The sequence below is a fragment of the Cannabis sativa genome, chromosome X (genome assembly GCF_029168945.1).
Source record: "Cannabis sativa cultivar Pink pepper isolate KNU-18-1 chromosome X, ASM2916894v1, whole genome shotgun sequence".
In the NCBI taxonomy this organism is placed as follows: Eukaryota; Viridiplantae; Streptophyta; class Magnoliopsida; order Rosales; family Cannabaceae; genus Cannabis; species Cannabis sativa.
The window spans coordinates 409,731-431,409 of NC_083610.1; the positions used below are offsets into that span (position 1 = coordinate 409,731).

The following is a 21,679-nucleotide window of genomic DNA, read 5'->3' on the forward strand; positions in this document are numbered from 1 at the left end:
ATATTAATAATTATGTGGATGCCCAAATCTTTTATTTATTACCATTCATCTTTTTCTTAGTTTTTCTTTTTCTCAGTTTCTTAATATGTCACTCTTGTATTTGTATAAATAGGGGTTCACCCCATTGGAATAAACAACTCAGAAATTTTCATTCACTTTATCTTTCTCTCTTCATCTTCTTCTTCTTTCTTCTCATCTATTCTATATTATGTTATATTATTTTATAACACGTTATCAGCACGAGTCTCTGCCCAAGCTTCAAGCATGAGTCTCTATCTAAGACCCAATGTAAGTATTTTGTTAAAGTTCTTGAACTGTTTCAAAGTCACGATACACTAAATATATATTTATATATATACTCATCTGACTGAAATAATTTCAAGAATCTTTTTATTTTATTTTATTTTTATCTATATGTATGTATATGCTTTTATATGTTTATTATTGATTTCACATATATATATTATGTTCTTATCACTTATAATATTTACAATATATGTGTGTCAATGATATGATAGAGAAAATCTGTATAAATTATACATATATCCAGAAGATTATGTATCATCGATAAAATATTGCATATATCTTGAAGATTATGCATCATCGATAAAATATTGCATATATCCTGAAGATTATGCATCCTCGATAAAATATTGCATATATCCTGAAGATTATGCGTCCTCAATAAAATCTTGCATATATCCTGAAGATTATGCAAACGTAATATTCATTATATAGTTGATGGATATATAATGAAAGAGATGAATACATATTTATATATATATTTTTGTATTCTTTGAGGATAATGAAAAGTAATCTAATATCGATATAGATTTTGACATACATTTCCTGAAGTAAATGTTTTATATTTATCGAAGAAAAAAATGATTGTATTTATGTGAATACAACTAAAGAATCATTAAAAATGATTATTATTGATGCAATTTTATAGTGGGTTTTGAATACCCAAAAAGAATGTTAAGAAAATTGCATTGAAACATCAAAGTATAAGAATAACAATGAACACTAATGTTATTTAAATACATGAGGCATGTATTTATTGTTCATCATTCCCTGCATAGAATGATACGAATTGAAGTCAATTACTTTTAAAGATTCCTCGTATTAGTCATGTTATTATACATTGTTATTACTTGCAATGTTGGATCTGACATATATTAAAGATTAAATTTTGCATACATCTTGGAGACTATGCAAAAATTGGATTCATATATTCTTTGAAATATCGTAAAAGAAATTGTTGAATAATTTCTTATATTTTTATGGATGAACAAGTAATAAATTTTTAAGAAATTTATAATAATGTTCTACTTGTTCAACTTCATTCCCCAAAGTGAATGTAATGATTTTAAATAATCAATGACATTATTTACTACTCAAAAATTTCTAGAAAAAAGTGGAAACAACCAAAAGATGAGATACCACACACAATCAAAGTGCATAAAATCTATATATCATGTGTGGAATTGAATAATAGTAGTCGCGTACCTGTAGTACGAACACACTTATAATCAAGATAAAAGTATATTTGATTATTGAATAGAATGTAAATTGTACAAATTTATTGTACATTTAGAATATTTAAATATCATTCCCTGAAGAGAATGAATAACATGAAATTCTATTTCAAAGAATACAGATTTTACATATATTGATAATGCCAGAACCAAATTAATATATACATATTTTATTATTTCTTGAAATCAATAGTTTCAAACTATTGTTGGTACATGATATGTATATATAGTTACTATATAATTCAGTTTGCATATTCCCAACAGTGGATATATAATTTACTAATATTTGTTAGTGATCCAATATAATCAAAGTGATAAAGAATCACAAAATGATTATTTGAAAAGCTTCCTGAAGAAGTCTTACATACAATTGCTACTTTGAGTAGTAAAATATATTTGTATATACCTAGATGTATAACTTTTATCTAGTTATGAAAGTGATAATAAATAACTTGTTATATGTACTTATTGTACATTTAAATATATAATATATCAAGTCATGATAATTAGACTGATGAATAGTCTATTAATAAATTAGACGACTTGTTAAAAAGATACCAGGAAAAATGAATGATATATTATGGTTATATCTATTTGACCATTACAATAACATGATGAAGTTATCATGTATCTTTTAAATTATACACATCATTGAATTAATGATAGTGATTCCTGAAGAAATATAAAGTTTGATAAACATAATAGTGTCTCCTGAAGAGTGTATATGTTTTGGAGAATAATATAATTATATTATTCGTGTATATAAAAATGAAACTTGTAATGATTATGTTGTAGTGATTTTACATTACCTTATGAAAGTTTCATTGAAATACAAATTATAGTGAACTTGAAGTTCATGAATTAAATTATTTTTACATGATCAATCATATGCAATAAATTGTCAAAGAATTTGACTAAATTTTATTGAAGAACTAGAAGATTCTTCTCATTGTTAATTTATAAGGCTCAAAAGAAAAATGTGCATATATTTGTGTTGGAAATTATTTTACCAGGATCTTAGATCTACTCACAAGTATGTTGATTAACACCCTAAATATGAACTTTCTAAAACGATGAAATAAACACATATAAAGTTTAGTAAACCTTACATTGGGTGCAACGGAATATAATGACTCCTTCCGTTCAGATATCTAGCTCTTGATTCCTTTCTATAGCAGAGCATTATCAATATCTGAACCTGGATCTCTTTCTCTGATTCTTTAGTGCTGAAACTCCTTCTTGCTGAAAGTCTTTCTTCACGATCTTCCTCACTATGATTGAGGTATCACTTGCTGTGTGTGGGCACTACTCTAACACTAAGTAATTTTCGAAATTGAAGAGGAAGAAGAAAGAGAAAGGGTCGGCCAAAGATAGGGAGAGAGAAAGGCTCAGTTTTTCTGAATGAAAAGTCAGAAGAAAAGTGTGAAATTTAGTGTAAATTTCCTGAAGCCTTCACTATCTATTTATAGCATTCCACTAGGGTTAGGTTTGAATTATTTGGCAATAAAATAATGAAAATATCAGAGGGAAAACCCTACAAAAGTGGCCGGCCATACAAAGTGGATTTGGGCCTCACTTTTGCAATTGTGCAGTTTTATCTTTTCTGTATCTGATTTTCTCAAAAACGCCAATTTTCTAATTCAACCATTTAAATGTCAAATCTAACTATTTAATAACTATAAATAATTATTAAATAATATTGTCATTTATCATATTTATTAATTGAACCATACATAGTATCATAATTAACAAATATGCCCCTAAAACTCTTTCTTTACAATTTCGCCCTTACTTAGTGAAAAATTCACAAATAGACATAGTCTAATTTGAGAATTATAATTGATTAATCAAAACCAATTATATGAGTCTTACAAGCAATATTATCTCAACTAGTGCGGGGACCATGGGTCTATATAACCGAGCTTCCAATAAGCAGATCAAGAATTTATTACTAAAATTCACTAACTTATTAATTCTTCGTTGAATCCACGCATAGAATTTAGAATTGCACTCTCAGTATATATAGAATGCTCTATATGTTCCACCATATAGACACATCATTAGTTATCCATTGTTATAATCCTAATTTGATCAATGATCCTCTATGAATGATCTACACTGTAAAGGGATTAGATTACCGTTACACCCTACAATGTATTTAATCCTTAAAACACTTAACCCCGTATAAATGATATTTCAGCTTACGTGAAATGAGATCTCCACCATTTATTTTCGTTTGGTCAAGCTCGAAGGAGATCATCCTTTACTTACTATTCGCCAGATAGAAGCTATAGATTCCATATTTATGTTAGCGCTCCCACTCAATTGCACTACCGTGTTCCCAAAATGTACGTATCACCCTAACCTAAAAGTAGGCTTAACTAACAAATCAAAGAACACAAATAGCCTCTCGAGATTGAGCCTAATCATAACAGGATTAAGATCATTTGATCTAGGATCAACTAGGCGATATTGACTTGAATAGATATTACGGTAAGTAGTTGGAAATTATTTTACCAAGATCTTAGATCTACTCACAAGTATGTTGATTAACACCCTAAATATGAACTTTCTAAAACGATGAAATAAACACATATAAAGTTTAGTAAACCTTACATTGGGTGCAGCGGAATATAATGACTCCTTCCGCTCAGATATCTAGCCCTTGATTCCTTTCTGTAGCAGAGCATTATCAATATCTGAACCTGGATCTCTTTCTCTGATTCTTTAGTGCTAAAACTCCTTCTTGCTGAAAGTCTTTCTTCACGATCTTCCTCACTATGATTGAGGTATCACTTGCTGTGTGTGGGCACTACTCTAACACTAAGTAATTTTCGAAATTGAAGAGGAAGAAGAAAGAGAAAGGGTCGGCCAAAGATAGGGAGAGAGAAAGGCTCAGTTTTTCTGAATGAAAAGTCAGAAGAAAAGTGTGAAATTTAGTGTAAATTTCCTGAATCCTTCACTATCTATTTATAGCATTCTACTAGGGTTAGGTTTGAATTATTTGGCATTAAAATAATGAAAATATCAGAGGGAAAACCCTACAAAAGTGGCCGGCCATACAAAGTGGATTTGGGCCTCACTTTTGCAATTGTGCAGTTTTATCTTTTCTGCATCTGATTTTCTCAAAAACTCCAATTTTCAAATTCAACCATTTAAATGCCAATTCTAACTATTTAATAACTATAAATAATTATTAAATAATATTGTCATTTATCATATTTATTAATTGAACCATACATAGTATCATAATTAACAAATATGCCCCTAAAACTCTTTCTTTACAATTTTGCCCTTACTTAGTGAAAAATTCACAAATAGACATAGTCTAATTTGAGAATTATAATTGATTAATCAAAACCAATTATATGAGTCTTACAAGCAATATTATATCAACTAGTGCGGGGACCATGGGTCTATATAACCGAGCTTCCAATAAGTAGATCAAGAATTTATTACTAAAATTCACTAACTTATTAATTCTTCGTTGAATCCACGCATAGAACTTAGAATTGCACTCTCAGTATATATAGAATGCTCTATATGTTCCACCATATACACACATCATTAGTTATCCATTGTTATAATCCTAATTTGATCAATGATCCTCTATATGAATGATCTACACTGTAAAGGGATTAGATTACCGTTACATCCTACAATGTATTTAATCCTTAAAACACTTAACCCCGTATAAATGATATTTCAGCTTACGTGAAATGAGATCTCCACCATTTATTTTCGTTTGGTCAAGCTCGAAGGAGATCATCCTTTACTTACTATTCGCCAGATAGAAGCTATAGATTCCATGTTTATGTTAGCGCTCCCACTCAATTGCACTACCGTGTTCCAAAAATGTACGTATCACCCTGACCTAAAAGTAGGCTTAACTAACAAATCAAAGAACACCAATAGCCTCTCGAGATTGAGCCTAATCATAACAGGATTAAGATCATTTGATCTAGGATCAACTAGGCGATATTGACTTGAATAGATATTACGGTAAGTTTAATAAATCTAAGTCAAAGTTCAATATCGGTCCCTTCCAATGCATACTCCATGCATCCAACCTGAGCTTTACTTTAACTAATGCTCTGGAAAGAACATAGCATTTCTCCAAATGCAAGTAAACTCTTGTTGTAGATTATCATATCAGTAAAACCCTGTGTCTGATAAATCTAGGAAACTTTATTCACATAGTCATGTTTACTTTCCAATGTGTTGACATCACAATAAACAGGATCAGGTATGTGAAAAAGGGTTTCAGACGAATTCATACATTATGTACATATAATCATGAAATAAATCATGTGAACCATGCAACATTAAATGTTATTTCTGATCTATATTAATAAGTAAATCTGATTATATTGAAATGAGTTTTATTTAGGGCATAAAACCCAACAATTTGCACATAAAAAATATTTAAATTATATTTCTTTAACAATCTTGAGCCATTGTTAGATTTTTATTGCATAGTTTCTTATCGATGTGATAAGATTATATGATCATTCATTTATAAAAAGTGTAAATTTATGTATTTCTAATTATACACGTATGACTCATTCTTAGAAATGAATTAAGTTCATAAGGGTTGAACTTGAAATTGAAGTTTATTGCACTTAAAGTTCAATGTCATATAGTATATATGAGTTTAAATAAATATTGATTCATTGTGATATATTGAAATCCCTACAGGTATATTAATATTATTAGATATCATAATTTTTAAAAATTCTCTCGATCAGGGGGAGAGAAGCAGTTGGGATCGATGATAATTTTTGAAAAATGATCATTGCACAAAGTATATAAGAACAATATAGTTCAAAATGATGTATACCAACTGCAAATCAATATTATTCAAAGTTGAGTTAGAATGAGTTGAAAACGCCTGAAGCGTAAATGAACAGTATAGAAATTATTAATAAATGTTCATTTGATTTATCCTGAAGTTGTTAAATCTAGAGGTACTCATGGAGATACCTTAATGTTATAAAGTATTGATGATTAAAATGATAACCGTGACTAAAACGGTACTTGAAGAGACTGCCAAGAAAAGTTAGACATAACACATTTGATCATAATTGAATCCCTGAAGAGATTCTATATAGGTACCTATAAATGATAAACATATTTGAAAAATACGTAATTTAAAGAGATCTTTATACGTTATGTCAATATGGGAGGAAATTATCATTTATTGAAATTTTTGTTGACAATAAATATTGAATGTGTGCATATGCAATAAATTAACATGAGATAGTAAGGATCATAGTATTAGATTTGTCGAGAATTATCGACATACATTTTGTTTTTGGCCAAAATATTATGACGCAGTCCAGACAAATTTACTCTCATAAAGTGAAGTAAGAACTGTAGGTTGTGCAAATAAATATTTCTAATGAGAAATTTGCATATATGTATTTGTACATAATGAATTGTTGTACAAAGTTTGCATAGACATGAGATTGATTGAAGTAAGGCTTAAATATTGAGAAAATATAATCATGATTTGATTATAGCCTGGAATATATTTTATGAGAATTTATAAGCGTCACATAAATGTTGCAACAAAAGTTATTCATTTGGAGCTCCTAATATAGTGAGAATTTGAAATAAGTCTTATCTAAAAATTCTAGAAGAATTTAATACATGTCTTAAGTGATATAAATTCTAAGTCACGCGCACTATATGACAAAGATCTTTGCATGAAATAAAGACATGTAAGTAAATTATTGTTTGAAAAATATGTATGGTTGTCTATGCAGTATAAATACGTAAATTATACGTTGTGATAGACTCTTGAAGAGTTTTTGATTAATTGAAGAACAAACTTTTATTTCTTTTGTATTTCGAAAAATATTAATGTATAAAATTTGTTCATTAGTATTGAAGTCTTGAAGTACTTCATATGTATCAAGAATTATAGATATATGATCATTTGATATGGAAATTAAGATCATACAACAAGATGGAATAAATATATGGTCTTGGAGTACCATCATTGTCACAAATAAAAATTTATATTATCATTAATGTGTTATGTTCATATCTACTTGAAATTTTAAATTTTCGTATGAACAAAGTTGTGTACACACATGATGAATGATACAATTAGTTGGATAAAGACTAATGTTCCACGAACCCCTCATCTATAATTTAGAAGTCCATACATACTCTGAAAGAGTTATAGAAAATATATGATCAAAGATTATATATGGTGATATTTTAAAAAGTGATAACAATAATCTTATGAGATTTATTATCACCAAAAGAATTATGGATCATATGTGCATGAGGGGGAGACGTATTTATGTTGCACTCTTTTTCCCTTAGTTCAGGTTTTGTCCCACTGGATTTTCCTGGCAAGGTTTTTAACGAGGCAACTTGCAAATAATTATGAATATGAAATATATATTGTACTCTTTTTCCCTTGCTCAGATTTTGTCCCACTGGGTTTTTCTGGCAAGGTTTTTAACGAGGCAACTATAAATCATGTTAACATACTTGCATTTTGTGAAGCAAGTAGAGAATGTGTGTAAGTGAGATCATTGACATAGCATATTCGGGAAACATATGGATTGCACTCAATAAAAAAGTATCAACCCAAGCAATTCTCTATGGATAATACTGCTTGCATCGCTCAACTAAAAGGAGGTACATTGAAGGAGATAGAGTTAGAACACATTTCACGAAATTCTTCTTTATACGCTTCAAGAAAATGCATATTGGTGTTCAACATATTCAATCAAGTGTCAATCTTACAAACTTATTCACAAAGTTATTACCAACATCAACATTTGAGAAGACGGCAGACAAGATCGAAATTCGTTGATTAGAAATTCTCCACAAATACCTAAATGAGGGAGAGTTAGTTTACACTATACTCTTTTTCCTTTGATCAAATTTTTAGCAAGATTTTTAATAAGGCAGTTATTATGGACATCCATGGGGGAGTGTTATAAATATTAATAATTATGTGGATGCCCAAATCTTTTATTTATTACCATTCATCTTTTTCTTAGTTTCTCTTTTTCTTAATTTCTTAATATGTCACTTTTGTATTTGTATAAATATAAACAACTCAGAAATTCTCATTCATTTTCTCTTTCTCTTTTCATCTTCTTCTTCTTTCTTCTCATCTATTCTATATTATGTTATATTATTTTATAACAAATAAGAGATTTTCTGCTATTCAAAGAGAATATTGAGATAAAAAATAAAAATAGAAAGTATTTTTGGTGTGATATTGAAAACTGATTGAGCACTTAAAATGGAAAAAAAAACTTAAAATAATATAAAAGTAAATAAATGAAAGAATAAAAAAGTAAATAAAAAATAATAAACATAAAATTAAAAATAAAAAGGCAAATTACCGTATAGAAGGTGATTTCCCAAATCTTAATTAACTTTGAAAGAGCTTATTAATCTAAGACACGTGACTAAGGTAGCACGTGCTGATCTTGGAAGTATATAATAGAATAGAATATAACGTGTGAATATTAAACTTTTGAGATCCAAACATTTTTATTAATATCTCTCTTTCGTCTTCGATTTTGGTCGTTTTCTTTCTTTCTTTCCAAATCTCAATTTTAGGGTTTATCTTTACTTTCACTAACATTTTGGGGACAACACACCTCACCGCCATGGGTTTCTTGGACGAAAATCTTCCTGCTCAACCTCCCTTACCTGAAACCCTAGACCAATCCATTGAAAAGACCAATACCGATTCCGTCGCCGATGCGGATAATACCGCTACTGCCGATGCTGATGCTGCTCCTACTGAGCCTGCTCCGGCCGCCGTAAAGCCTTTACCGCCGACTCTGCTTTTAGAGAATGGCCTCGCGCACAGTGGTACAGGTACTGGTAATGGTACTGATAGGGATTGCTCTGGTGGTGAGGAAGAAACGACGAGTAAGCGAAAACGTCGGAGTAGATGGGACCCGCAGCCTGAGATTGATAACCAGACGGCTGCTGCTGCCGGTTCCGGTGCCGGTGGTGATTCAGGTAGCGGACCGCGAAAGAGGAAGTCTCGTTGGGCTGATGATGATCCGAAGCCGGTGATTCAGTTGCCTGATTTTATGGGAGGTATTGAATTTGATCCTGAAATTCAAGCTTTGAATAGTAGACTTCTTGAGATTAGTAGAATGTTGTCTTCTGGTTTGCCTTTAGATGATCGTCCTGAAGGGGCTAGGTCTCCTTCACCTGAACCTATATATGATAATATGGGAATTAGGATTAATACTAGAGAGTATCGTGCTCGTGAGAGATTGAATAAGGAGAGACAGGAAATTATAGCTCAGATTATTAAGCGAAACCCGGCTTTTAAACCACCGGCAGATTATAGGCCACCCAAGCTTCAGAAGAAGCTTTATATTCCCATGAAAGAATACCCGGGTTATAATTTTATTGGGCTCATTATTGGCCCTAGGGGTAATACCCAGAAGAGAATGGAGAAAGAAACCGGTGCGAAAATAGTAATTCGCGGTAAAGGTTCGGTGAAAGAGGGTAGGTTGCAGCAGAAGAGAGATTTAAAACCTGATCCGTCTGAGAATGAGGATTTGCATGTTTTGGTGGAGGCAGACACACAAGATGCGCTTGATGCTGCGGCGGGGATGGTTGAGAAGCTCTTGCAGCCTGTAGATGAGGTTTTGAATGAGCATAAGAGGCAGCAGCTTAGGGAACTTGCAGCCTTGAATGGAACAATAAGGGATGAAGAGTATTGTAGATTGTGTGGTGAGCCAGGTCATCGCCAATATGCTTGTCCTTCGCGCACTTCAACTTTTAAGAGTGATGTTCTTTGTAAAATTTGTGGTGATGGTGGTCATCCGACTATTGATTGTCCGGTGAAGGGTACAACCGGGAAGAAGATGGATGATGAGTACCAGAACTTCTTGGCAGAGTTAGGTGGGACGGTTCCCGAGTCTGCCATCAAGCAAACTGCTACCTTAGCAATTGGACCTGGTAGTACAGGAAGTAATCCTCCGTGGGCTAACAATAATAGCAGTGCTGTTAGTGGTGCTATTACTGTTTCTTCGCATCCAGGTTTGGGGTCATCACCTGTGATGAAGCCTAAGGAATATGATGATACTAATTTGTATATTGGATACTTGCCACCTACTCTTGATGATGATTCTTTAATCCGGTTGTTTTCACCTTTTGGTGATATTGTTATGGCAAAGGTTATAAAGGACCGAATTACCGGATTGAGCAAGGGTTATGGCTTTGTGAAATACTCTGATGTACAAATGGCCAATACCGCGATTACTAGCATGAATGGTTATCGTCTAGAGGGCCGAACTATTGCTGTTAGAGTTGCTGGTAAGCCTCCACAGCCTACTGTGCCTCCTGGACCACCGGCATCAGCACCATCTGCATTTCCTGTTTCTAGTCAGCCTATGGGTGCTTATCCATCCCAGCAATTTGCACCAGGTGGTCCCCTGGGAAATGCACCACCTCCTAGCTATTCTGGTACTCCAGTTCCATGGGGACCCCCTGTTCCATCTCCATATGCTGGTTACCCGCCACCTCCTCCTGGTTCAAATATGTATCCTCCTATGCATGGTCAACCTATGGCCCCTTATGGTGTTCAGTATCCTCCATCAATGCAGGCAGGCCCCCCTGGTGCCCCGCCACAGCCGCCTACTACAAGTGAAGCTCAACAGAGTTACCCTCCAGGTGTGCAATCCGAAAATGGTGCTTCTCAATCTTTACCAAGCAATATGTATGGGAACTCTGTAGCAACAATGCCACCCAATGGTCAACCTGCATACCCCCCTCCAGCTTCTTATGGTTATTCATCTTATTACACCAGCACTCCTCCCCCTCCTCCCGCACCCTTACCCGGTTCTAATACAGACCAATCTCAGAGCATTGGAAATGTTCCTTGGGCCACAAATTCCTCTGTTCCACCTCCTCCTCCTCCAGCAGAGAAGACAGCTTTCGGTGCAGATGCGGAGTATGAGAAGTTTATGGCAGAGATGAAATGATGTGGTTCCCTTTCCGGTTTGTCTTCAAGTGTCAGGTATGTGATTGATCGCAGTTCATTAATTTTAAAGTACGTTCTGTCATTTAAATATATTTGAATTTGACCAGCATTTAGGAATTCTCGAACCTATATAGTTAGAATTTTTTCTTTTCTTGAGTCTTGTTTTGATAATTAGTTCATCATATAAGAGGATTAGAAAGTTGTTGGAAAATTTCAGGAGACATTGTTTACAGAGTTACAACTTACAGCTGCCAGTCGTCACATCGTTTTATAGTTTTATAGAGTTACAACTTACAGACATTTGTCAGTCTGAAAAATCAACTAGAATTTTGAAAGACACGATGAAATTACATGATTAGATATATATAATCATGGCATTCTTGACATTTTTTATAAATGGATACGTACCCATTGATACCATGATTTTTTTTTTTATAATCATATTTGTGTTACATGAGCTGTTTGATTTTATCCTTATCGTTCTACAGTTACTTAAAAAAATATAATATCATAGTTTTTTTTCTTCCCCTTTTTCATTAATGCTTCACTTTACATGATTTCACTTGGTTCTTTTTCATAGTTCTTTTGTATACAGAAAACAGGTGATAAATTGATCAATGTAAGTATGTCTTCTAAAGGAAGTTTTGGTGATATTTATTTGACTGGTCTAATCTTTTTGTTTTCTCACATAATTTTCTTAATGTTTATCTTTTCAAAAATCTTTATATTTAATCACGAGACGATATACCACAGCAACGAGAAAAGAAAGTTTTAACAGTCTTTTATTTTTTTCGTACTTTGAATAAGTTGAAAGATGGTAATGAAATAAGCCATTCACGCGTTATAAAAACATCTTCTTGCTTATACCGTACTTAACCCCTGTTTGTTGAATTATGTATAACTTCTACAGGCCTGATGTTTCTTGGAGCTCTTGCCATGACTTAGTTGGAAGTTTGGGATTCACCTCTTTAACCTTCCTGTACTGTTGTGAACTTTGCAGAAACTCGGGGTGAAAAAGTGCAAGTTGAGACAACATATTATGTTGGAGAAGCAATTTTAAACCACATATTATTGATTATATATTTTTGTTTGATTTCTTTGTTGGACTTATTAATTTTGTCATGTTTTAGACTCACAGTTTCTTATGCTTATACCTTATGATGTGTCTGTCTGGTCCCTAATGTTTTCCTGAACTTTCTATTGTCTGGTTTACTGACACTCTCTTGTTGTGACACTAACTTTTTGTGGGTTGCTCAATTGATTTTGTTTGTTCCTTCTTTAATCTTAAGTCTCTAAATATGATGTTATCATAATCCCAATTTTTACTGTTTGAGGGTTCTAAGATTTCCCAGCCGCATGGTGCTGAAGCTGTGTCGCGGCTGCGGATGCTTTTCCCATGCTGCTTGGAAAGAAAGGCAAATTTGGTAGGTAGGTTAAGAAGACACATTTAACTTGTACCTTTCTTCTAAAGTTGATTATGTTCTCTATTTTTCTCATAATACATTTTATTTTGATGTGTCCTTTTGAGCTGTTTTGGTTGGCAGGTATAGAACTCGTTCATTTATTTGGTAGTCAATGATCTGAAGGGGTCTATCTCTCTCTCTTTGGTTGGCCTTCATTATAAGTTTAATCTACATTTTAATTGGAAATTCAAGAACTCATCATAGTTTTTATATATCACCTATATATTGTCACTGTAATGGGAGTTTATAAAACAAAAATCTATCATAACTCTACTTTTTGTCTTAATTTTCCCTTTAACATCTCTAATGGTTTTTCCCTATGCTTTTCTCCTCCTTAAGGTAGAGGGTAGTACTAGATGATTTGCTATTGTTATTATTATAATAATTATTATTATTGGATTTTGCAGGGAAGGAAATTAATGCTAGGACACTTCAAATTCCACACAAATTATCTGGTATTGAATTTTGACCACTCTTTTGATAAAATTCAAAGTGGGATCAGAATTTTATTACTGAATTTTGAGTGTCCTAGTATTACTAATAAAATGACCAACATAGACTTGGTCCATGAACTATTAGAAAAGTCTTCTTTTAGTTACCTTTTTACTAAATCCTTATTTGAAGTTGTCTAGTGTTTAGTTTAGCCTAGAGGAATGAATTTGGTTGATGTCTCAAATTATAGGAGAAAAATAGTAATATCATAATTTTAACATGGTCTCTAGACTTGTTTTCTGAGTTTTACATTGGGAGAGTGATATTCCAACATGAAAATTTCTCGAGGCTAGTTTAACTTGTGATTATTTAGAAACCCCCCTCCTTTTTATTTTCATTCATATATTTAATTTTTCAGGGCATAAATGAATTTCAAATTAAGTTTTCGATTAAACCTAAACAAAATGTTAATACCAACATCTTCCTCTGTCATTCTTTTGTTCTCACGGATAAAACCTAGTCCTCTTGTCGGTACACCAAAAATATGAACCACCGAGAAGCATTAATGGACCATCGTTTTACGCAGACCCTTCTTTTAATTGTTTAGTGTTTAGTTTCTCTATTGATTTGGTATTATATTCTTTTGTATTTTGTTTATTTTCTCAAATCTATTTTTAGGGTTGCTTGTGTGAGTTTTGAGTTTCTGAAATGGAGTGTTTGGCATTGATTATTATGGTTGTGTTGTGTATTTTGAAATGTTGGTATTTTTTTATACCTAACCACATGCCTATACATTCCTATTTGGTTGGATTCCTCAGTTCATGTTATGCTCTGGACGCAGCAGCACGCTCTTTCCCTAATAGCGGAAAGGAGGATAGAATTAGTGCGCTACCTTCTCCTCCAAGGCCTCCTCGGTCTTCCCCTTTTTTCGGCCTATAAAACCCAATTTGATTTCCACTCCCTAACTTACAATTTTGTTAGCAATTCTGTAGTGAATAAATAATAAATTTGACTTGTGAAAATCAATCAAATCAAAGTAATTGATATGCCAAAGGTGCAAAATTTCAAGTGAGAAGTAAAAAAGAACAGTTCATTGTCAAAAAGATTTGCTAAATCAACTTGTTAAATTAAATACTTAAAACCTAAAACTAACCCTTTTAATAAAATATTAATTCCAATCATCAGTAGTAGTAAATATTTTATGATCCGAATGGCTTTTGATCATATTTTAGTGAAAGTAATAATGTCATTTTGGAAGCTTTATATCTATGCGAGGTGAATTAGAAGCAGAGCAGGAGAAGCTAAAATACTTGGCTATAAGTGTATGGTGACAATGTCAATCTACAACGAGCTTCCCATTTGTTATACTATATATATAGTTATGATTGTATTTGTTATCTCCATACACATAAAAGTTGAAATGAAATTATAATTATTGGGAATAATTAATAAAAAAAAATCGATGAAAAATCAAAGGAGAAGGAAAGGGACAGTAGATGAGCTAAGACATGCCCAACTTAAATCTATTTTTTTTTTTTTATAAAAGATCATTGTTCCATTAACTCAAATCATCCATAACTAAAGAAGAAATATCAGTCGGAAGAAATACCCTACTAAAGTGACAATCAACAATATGAAGAGAAGTTTGTGCTAAGACATGCATCAAAAAATGAAATAAAAGAAATGTCTCACAATAAAACTTTACAATCCAAAATCACAACACCATATGGAGAAACTATATCATTTATTAAGGGTCCGTTTGGTTGGAGGTAATGAAAACAAGTGAAAATTACACAGAATATGGGTTGTTAAAACTTTATTACAAAAATATGGTAAATTTAGGTTTGACCACTTTGTATGGCATATTTTTATTTTTAGACTTTTTTATGGTATTTACTATACCATATATATGTAAACTTATTTTTCAAACCCCATATTTATTATTTAGATTTACCATCTCTTTCTTTCTTTCCCGTACCTTACCTCCCTCTCGCTCTTGCTTTTGTGCGGCACCCCTGTCCAGGCTCCGATGAGCCATTTTTGGTCGGCGATGGTCCAAACGGACCTCACCACCGTGCTTGCAGTCCCTGGAAACCCCTAAACATGAAGTGCTAATCTCTCCTGCTCCTCCTTCCTTCCTCTCTTTGGTCTCCCATTTCTTGGCAAAGCCACGACGGGCCCCAATCACCATGGACTACCACTGTTTGCGAGAACGGATACCATGGCTAAACTCAAAGAACCCCGAAACCCAACCCCTATTTTCCCAAAGTTTCTTTCTCTCTCTGTCAATATATATATTTATATATATATCTTCACGATGACCACGCCAAGCCCGACGGGCTTCCTCCCAACGGTGGTCGCCAATAAGTTTGAAACTCCGAGCCCTAAGATTTTTGAAGCTTCCCTCGGCGTTCGTTTTCCATTTAGGGCGTGTCGGAGTTAAAACTCTTGACTCCGATCTAGTGCTTAATGAAACTGGTTTTTTATATTTATTTTATACTTAAGTGAAATTGTTTTTTATCTGTATATTTTGTATTCATTTATATAGACAAAAATTGAAACTGGTTTTTATACAGATAAAAATCAGTTTCACTTTAAGTATCACACTTTTAAATTTTGGTTGTACATTGTATATTATTTTTATTATATTTGTGAGTTTTTTGTTTTGTGTGTGCTTTTTTTTTTCTTATTTGTTTCACTAATGAAATTGGTTTTAGCTATTTTTACTGTTTATTATTTATGTTTTGTTATAATTTTTATAGGATTGAAACTGAAATTATAGATTTATTGGTTTTCATTATTATTTTAATTGATTGTTTGATATAACTGGTTACTTGTTCAATTGTTTAATTTTATAAGGTACTTCTTAATTTTTTTATGGTATGTCTTAGTGTTTTTTTTTATAATATATATATTTATTTTAAGTTTGTCATATTTTATTTATTTTTTATATGAGGAAAAATATATATATTTTTTTGTATTTTGTCATAATTTATTTATTTTAAGTTTGTCATATTGTATGAGTTCACAAATTTATTTTTATAGTTTCACAAGTTTTGTTATGATTTTTCATAGAGTCAAAACTGGTTTCATAGGGTTAATAAGTTCGAAACTGATTTTTACATTTATATTATGTTCTTAAATTATTGTTATGTGTTGTTTTTTATTATTTTTGTAAGTTTTTTTTTCTAAATTATTGTTCGAAACTGGTTTACATATTTTGAGAGTAATGTAATGGGGTTGCTCTATTTTATAATGTTATTACAATTTTTTTATTTTAAGTTACTTTTTTATTATTTTATTTATAGGTTCGAAACTTACACTTATATTTTATTTTCAAATTATTGGTATGCATTGTGTATTGTTTTAATTATATTTGTGATTAGTATTTTTTTTTTGTATTTTTGTATGTGTTTTTTTTTTCTTTTTTATTTAATTTTTTGATGAAACTGGTTTCAGTTGACTTTATTATTTAACATTTATTATTTTTTGTGATTTTTTATAGCATCAAAACTGATTTCACAGGGTCGAAACTGGTTTCACAGGTTTTAACTATTCTGTAATGGATTGCTCCATTTTTATGATGTAATTGTATATTTTTTAGTTTGTATAAAATCAGTTTTATTATTGTATAATATTTGAACAACAATTTTTATTTTATTTTAAATAACCAGTTTCTGATACACATATTATTTTATAATTTTTATAACTTGTTTTTTTAAGTAACTAGTTTTCATAACTGATTTTTTTTTTATTATTGTTCATAATTGAGTTTTAAGTTTCACTTTTTTTATTTGATTATTTTAAGAAACTGGTTTTTATTTGTTTATTTTTATTTTGATTGTTTTACTAACTGATTTCTCACATTCCACTATTTTTTTTGTTATTCTTTTATGGTTTTTATTGTATTTTTGTCTCTTTAATTTTCTTTGTTTCTTTTTTTCTTTTTGATTTTAATTTTTGATTCTCTTTGTTACATTTGCTGCATATATTGTATGCTTAAATCAATTCTAGTTTTCGAGCAAGCAAATAATAAATTAAATGCCAAAATAAAGAATTGAGTTAGAAATTTGGTTATTACGTATTGATAAAAAATTTATATTTTTGAAACTGGTTTTTTGATGAGATTGTTTTTTTTTTTTTTGCCTCTTTTAATTAAATAATTAGTTTCTTTTAATATTGATAAAACTTGTTTTTAAAATTAGCATCATTTTTTAAATTATAATTTTTTTCATTATCTTGTATGAAACAATTTTTTTTTATTCTTTTAATAAAATTATTAGTTTCTTTCACTGTTGATTTTTTTAAAGTTTGTATTATTTTTAGAGTATAATTTTTTATATTATTTTTTTTCCTAAATGATGTTGATGAAACTGGTTTTTTTTTTTCCCGCTGCTTCTAATGAAATAATTAGCTTGTAACAAACAAAAAACAAATAGTAGTTTAAATAATAATAATAAAAAAAAAAACAAGTTTAATTTCTGAAGAAAAAAAAACAGCATCTATAGTTGAGATTAATTTTTATTTATTTTAGTGTTTTATTTTTTTAAAAAAGGAAAAAAAAAAAAAAGGAACACAAATTTAAAGTGTTTTATGGCATTCCTAATGACTTTTTCCCATATTTGTAAGTTTTTTTTAAAAAATGCCATATTTAGTATAATTAAGTATTTATGCCATATATATCAAAACTTATCTTCATTTTCCCATATTTTTGTAAATAGCCCTGAAAACAATGGAATGCTAATCAGGCCCATTAGTATTCCATTCCATTTCTTTCTGGCCCATTACCATCAACCAAACGAGCCCTAAATTAAGGTAATGAAAAGTTTTATTTGTATCTCATAGCATTCTAATAATAAAAAATTATTAACTTAAATTAATTTTTAAAAATTATTTATTTTATTTTTTCACATTATTTTCATTCAATATCAATAATTAGTTTTATTTTATTTTCACAACTTTTATTTTTCTAAAATCATGTATGATTTTTTATAATAAAATTTCATATAATTTTTTATTTTAATTTTTGTCGTAAAATTTAAAATATATTTTATTTTTATTTTATAAGAATATTTTTTAGTAATATGACAAGGAAGAAAAAATTAAAAAAAAAAATAGTATCAATTAAAGATATATATTTTATATAAAATAAAAATTATTGAAATGGGATGTACTTATAACTTTACGGGTGCAAATAAAATTTCCCTAAGGAAATCCATCTCTAACATCACATCTCTCCACCCTTTATCCAACTCAAGGCTTCTTGAGTCCTACAACCTCTGCCATAATAACATTAACTATTCAAGGTCGACTCTTTTGTAAGACTTCATGAACAAAATGAGTTGACATCCAAATATGTTGTCCCTTGCTTTGAGAAAAATGTGCGGATATTTCGTTGATGTGTGAAATGTGTCGTGGAGGAGCTGAGTCTATTATTCATATCATGGTTAAATATCTGTTTGCTTCACTTTGCTGGCAACAGTTTGATGTTTCAGTTCTTAGGACATCGTATTTTGATTTTTTTAGCTAATCTTCTAATGTTCTGACTGTTTCTCAAAGAATAAGGCTAGTCTGGTGACAATAATTTGTTGAAATTTGTAGCGTGCTCGTAGTGGGTTAATTTGGCAAGGGAAGAGTTCCGTTGTTAATGGAGTTGTTTCATCTGTTATTGCTTATTTTAATTAATAGAAGGATGCTCAAAAAATATGACACTAATGTAGGAGAATTTACTTCTTCCTTTGCTGTTAGTAGCGAGCATTGAATTTTACTTGTTGAACATATGATTAAGATTTACAATCAATGTTGATGCTTCTGTTGTTAGTGGAAATGATAGCTTTAGGATTGGTTGGGTAACCCGTGACCATGGGGGAAATGTTAGCTCATTCAAAGTTATTGCCTGGGTGTGTTCAATCAACTATGGTAGAAGTTGTGGGAATCAAAGAGGTTCTTAGCTAGATCAAGCGTCAGAATTTTTCTCAAATTGTTATTAAAATTGATTGTCAAGTAGTTGTTCATGCAATCCGTGATACTCATCAAATGTCTTCGGCTGATTATTTCTGGTTGTCAATGTCTACTTTCTTCTTTTAAACAATATCTCTATTATCTTTGTTAAATAATCTATGAACAAGAAAATCAATTGTGTGGCTCTTGCTACTTGTTCTTTTTTAGGTCGTCGAATCTGTGGAGCTAATCTTCATACTATTTTATTAGCAGATTTACACTTTTAATTAATAATACAACGAAATTTCAGTAAAAAAAAATTGTCGTCCCTTGTATAATTAAATAAATTACAAGACTTGTCATGCAATGTACTCCAAGTTGTAAAACAAGTGGTAAATTGTTGCTAAAAGTGAGATACGGCAAGGGAGATCATAACAATGGGCAGCTTTGATTATTCTTAAGTTTGACCCATTTTAACTTTAAATATTACATTTAAACCCTTACAAAATACACAAAATTGAGTAAATTAATATTTTATAGAAAACGAAATAAAAGTACTTCAAAAACTAACGAAAATAAACTAAAATTAATATATTTTTTTCAAAATTAAATACAACTAATTGAAATTCACTAAAATAAATTAAAAAACCTTGTGAACAAAACCGATTTTCACATAGTAAACAGTATATAAGAAACTGAATTATTCCCTCTCAAAATCTGAAATGGCATTTGTTCATTGTTCACTCACCAGCCATGCTTGTTTAGCAAATCCTTGGTTCTCTTCCTCATGCGTGTGAAAACTATAACCACACAAGCAAGAATCCATGGCGGGAAATTTACACCCGTAACATTAAACTTCTTCATCCATTGCGGGGTTTCTTTTAAAACGAATGTTATCAAAAGGGTTATTAATGCTACCCCAAGCAAGATCTTAGTCACTGGTTTCAATAATGAATCCTGCAATTCAAAATCACATGGTAATTGATTTAGTTATATGGCTAATACAAATTACAATACAGTTCAACCATCATCACATATTCACACTCACATACCCCAAATGACAAAATTGAATGAATATCTAAAATACCAACTTTGAATTATGTAAGCCACAATGTTGTTAGTTTGAACTTCCACAGAATTGACACAAAAGTTTACAGCTTTTATAGAATAGTGAAAGTGGATTTACTTCAGAGAAAATGGTATGGAGGCATAAGACCACTATATATATAAATATATAAATATATATAAGACCTTACAAGCCTAATCCACTGGCACTACCCAAGGAGAAGTCTTCATAGCCTAACCCCATATTTGATTTCTAGCTCTAAACAAATACCAGTTATAATTATCTATCAAAAAACTTGTACACATTAGTGGTAAATAATCAGTTCTTGGTGTTCTTCAATTTTTTTAAATACTCAAAATAACTATATACATTGACAGAACCTGTTAATATGCAAAAATGGAAACTAAATAACAGCTAGATAAAATTAACATCAGTAACAATTGATCTAAAATTTATACAACACTCTCAGTTTTAATTTTTCTAAAAATTGAATTCTTTGATTTATAGATTCAATTCAATCCAAACATAAACAAAAATTGAATCTTTTGAAACAAAGCCTAAATTAACATCAGTTGTTATCAGTTCATTCATAGAGTTCTCTTCTTAAAAAAAAAGTCAACTAGGGCTAACGATGACAATCAAAATCCAATCTCCAAAATTTCTCTGTTATCTATGATTCTATCTATATAATTATGTATGTATGAAGAAGGTACCTTGGGCTCGCCATCAACGTAAATTACAGATCCATCTTTATAAGGGAGCAAAGACCTTCCATTCCTAGCATGAAACCTAATCGGAACTCCACGACCAGTTTGGGTACTGAAAGCGAAGAGAGATTTGAAGCCATATTTATCGAGAATATTCCTAACCTCCAATTGATCCTGGTCCCAACCACCAAGACTCGACTTGAAGACATCGATCGGACCTTTTCCGGTACGGTATAGATGGACCTCAACCTCCGGAACTTTAGTTCTCACCGATTTGGGACTGGGATTATTATTCCGATTGGGATTCGAATCAAAGATTGGTGGTTCTTCTTCTTGGATTTCCCCAATTAAGCTCTCTTTTTCATGATCACTCGTATTCTCCATTTTTCTCTCCTCTGACTCTAACTCTGTTTCGATTTCGATAAAACTTTTGTAATGGTGTTTTTTTTTTCTTTCTTTCTTTTATAGGACTAGTTTGTTATTCAGTATTTTATTGTATTTTGTTAATTTATATTGTATTGTATTAGTATTATTTAATACCATAT

The 21,679-nt window shown here is 31.0% G+C and overlaps 2 protein-coding genes across 2 annotated transcripts; one reads left to right on the top strand and one right to left on the bottom strand.

The window, feature by feature from the left end:
• The first annotated feature begins 9,022 nt into the window (after nucleotides 1-9,022).
• Nucleotides 9,023-12,808, top strand: LOC115712402 (splicing factor-like protein 1). The gene is made up of 2 exons (XM_030640673.2): nucleotides 9,023-11,562; nucleotides 12,437-12,808. The coding sequence occupies exon 1, from the start codon at nucleotides 9,185-9,187 to the stop codon at nucleotides 11,525-11,527; it is 2,343 nt and encodes a 780-aa protein (XP_030496533.2). The 5' UTR covers nucleotides 9,023-9,184; the 3' UTR covers nucleotides 11,528-11,562; nucleotides 12,437-12,808.
• Nucleotides 12,809-19,928: 7,120 nt separating this feature from the next.
• LOC115712393 (uncharacterized) lies at nucleotides 19,929-21,595 on the bottom strand. Its single transcript, XM_030640666.2, has 2 exons — nucleotides 21,141-21,595; nucleotides 19,929-20,318 (listed from the first exon to the last, which is right to left on the bottom strand). The coding sequence occupies exons 1-2, from the start codon at nucleotides 21,516-21,518 to the stop codon at nucleotides 20,106-20,108; spliced, it is 591 nt and encodes a 196-aa protein (XP_030496526.2). The 5' UTR covers nucleotides 21,519-21,595; the 3' UTR covers nucleotides 19,929-20,105.
• Between the last annotated feature and the right edge of the window lie 84 nt (nucleotides 21,596-21,679).

Excerpts from the sequence above, each read along its gene's own strand:
- LOC115712402 (XM_030640673.2), top strand. The coding sequence starts at position 9,185 with ATGGGTTTCTTGGACGAAAATCTTCCTGCTCAACCTCCCTTACCTGAA.
- LOC115712393 (XM_030640666.2), bottom strand. The coding sequence starts at position 21,518 with ATGGAGAATACGAGTGATCATGAAAAAGAGAGCTTAATTGGGGAAATC. Across the intron at positions 20,319-21,140 it reads ACGTTGATGGCGAGCCCAAG|GATTCATTATTGAAACCAGT; the intron begins GTACCTTCTTCA and ends TTTGAATTGCAG.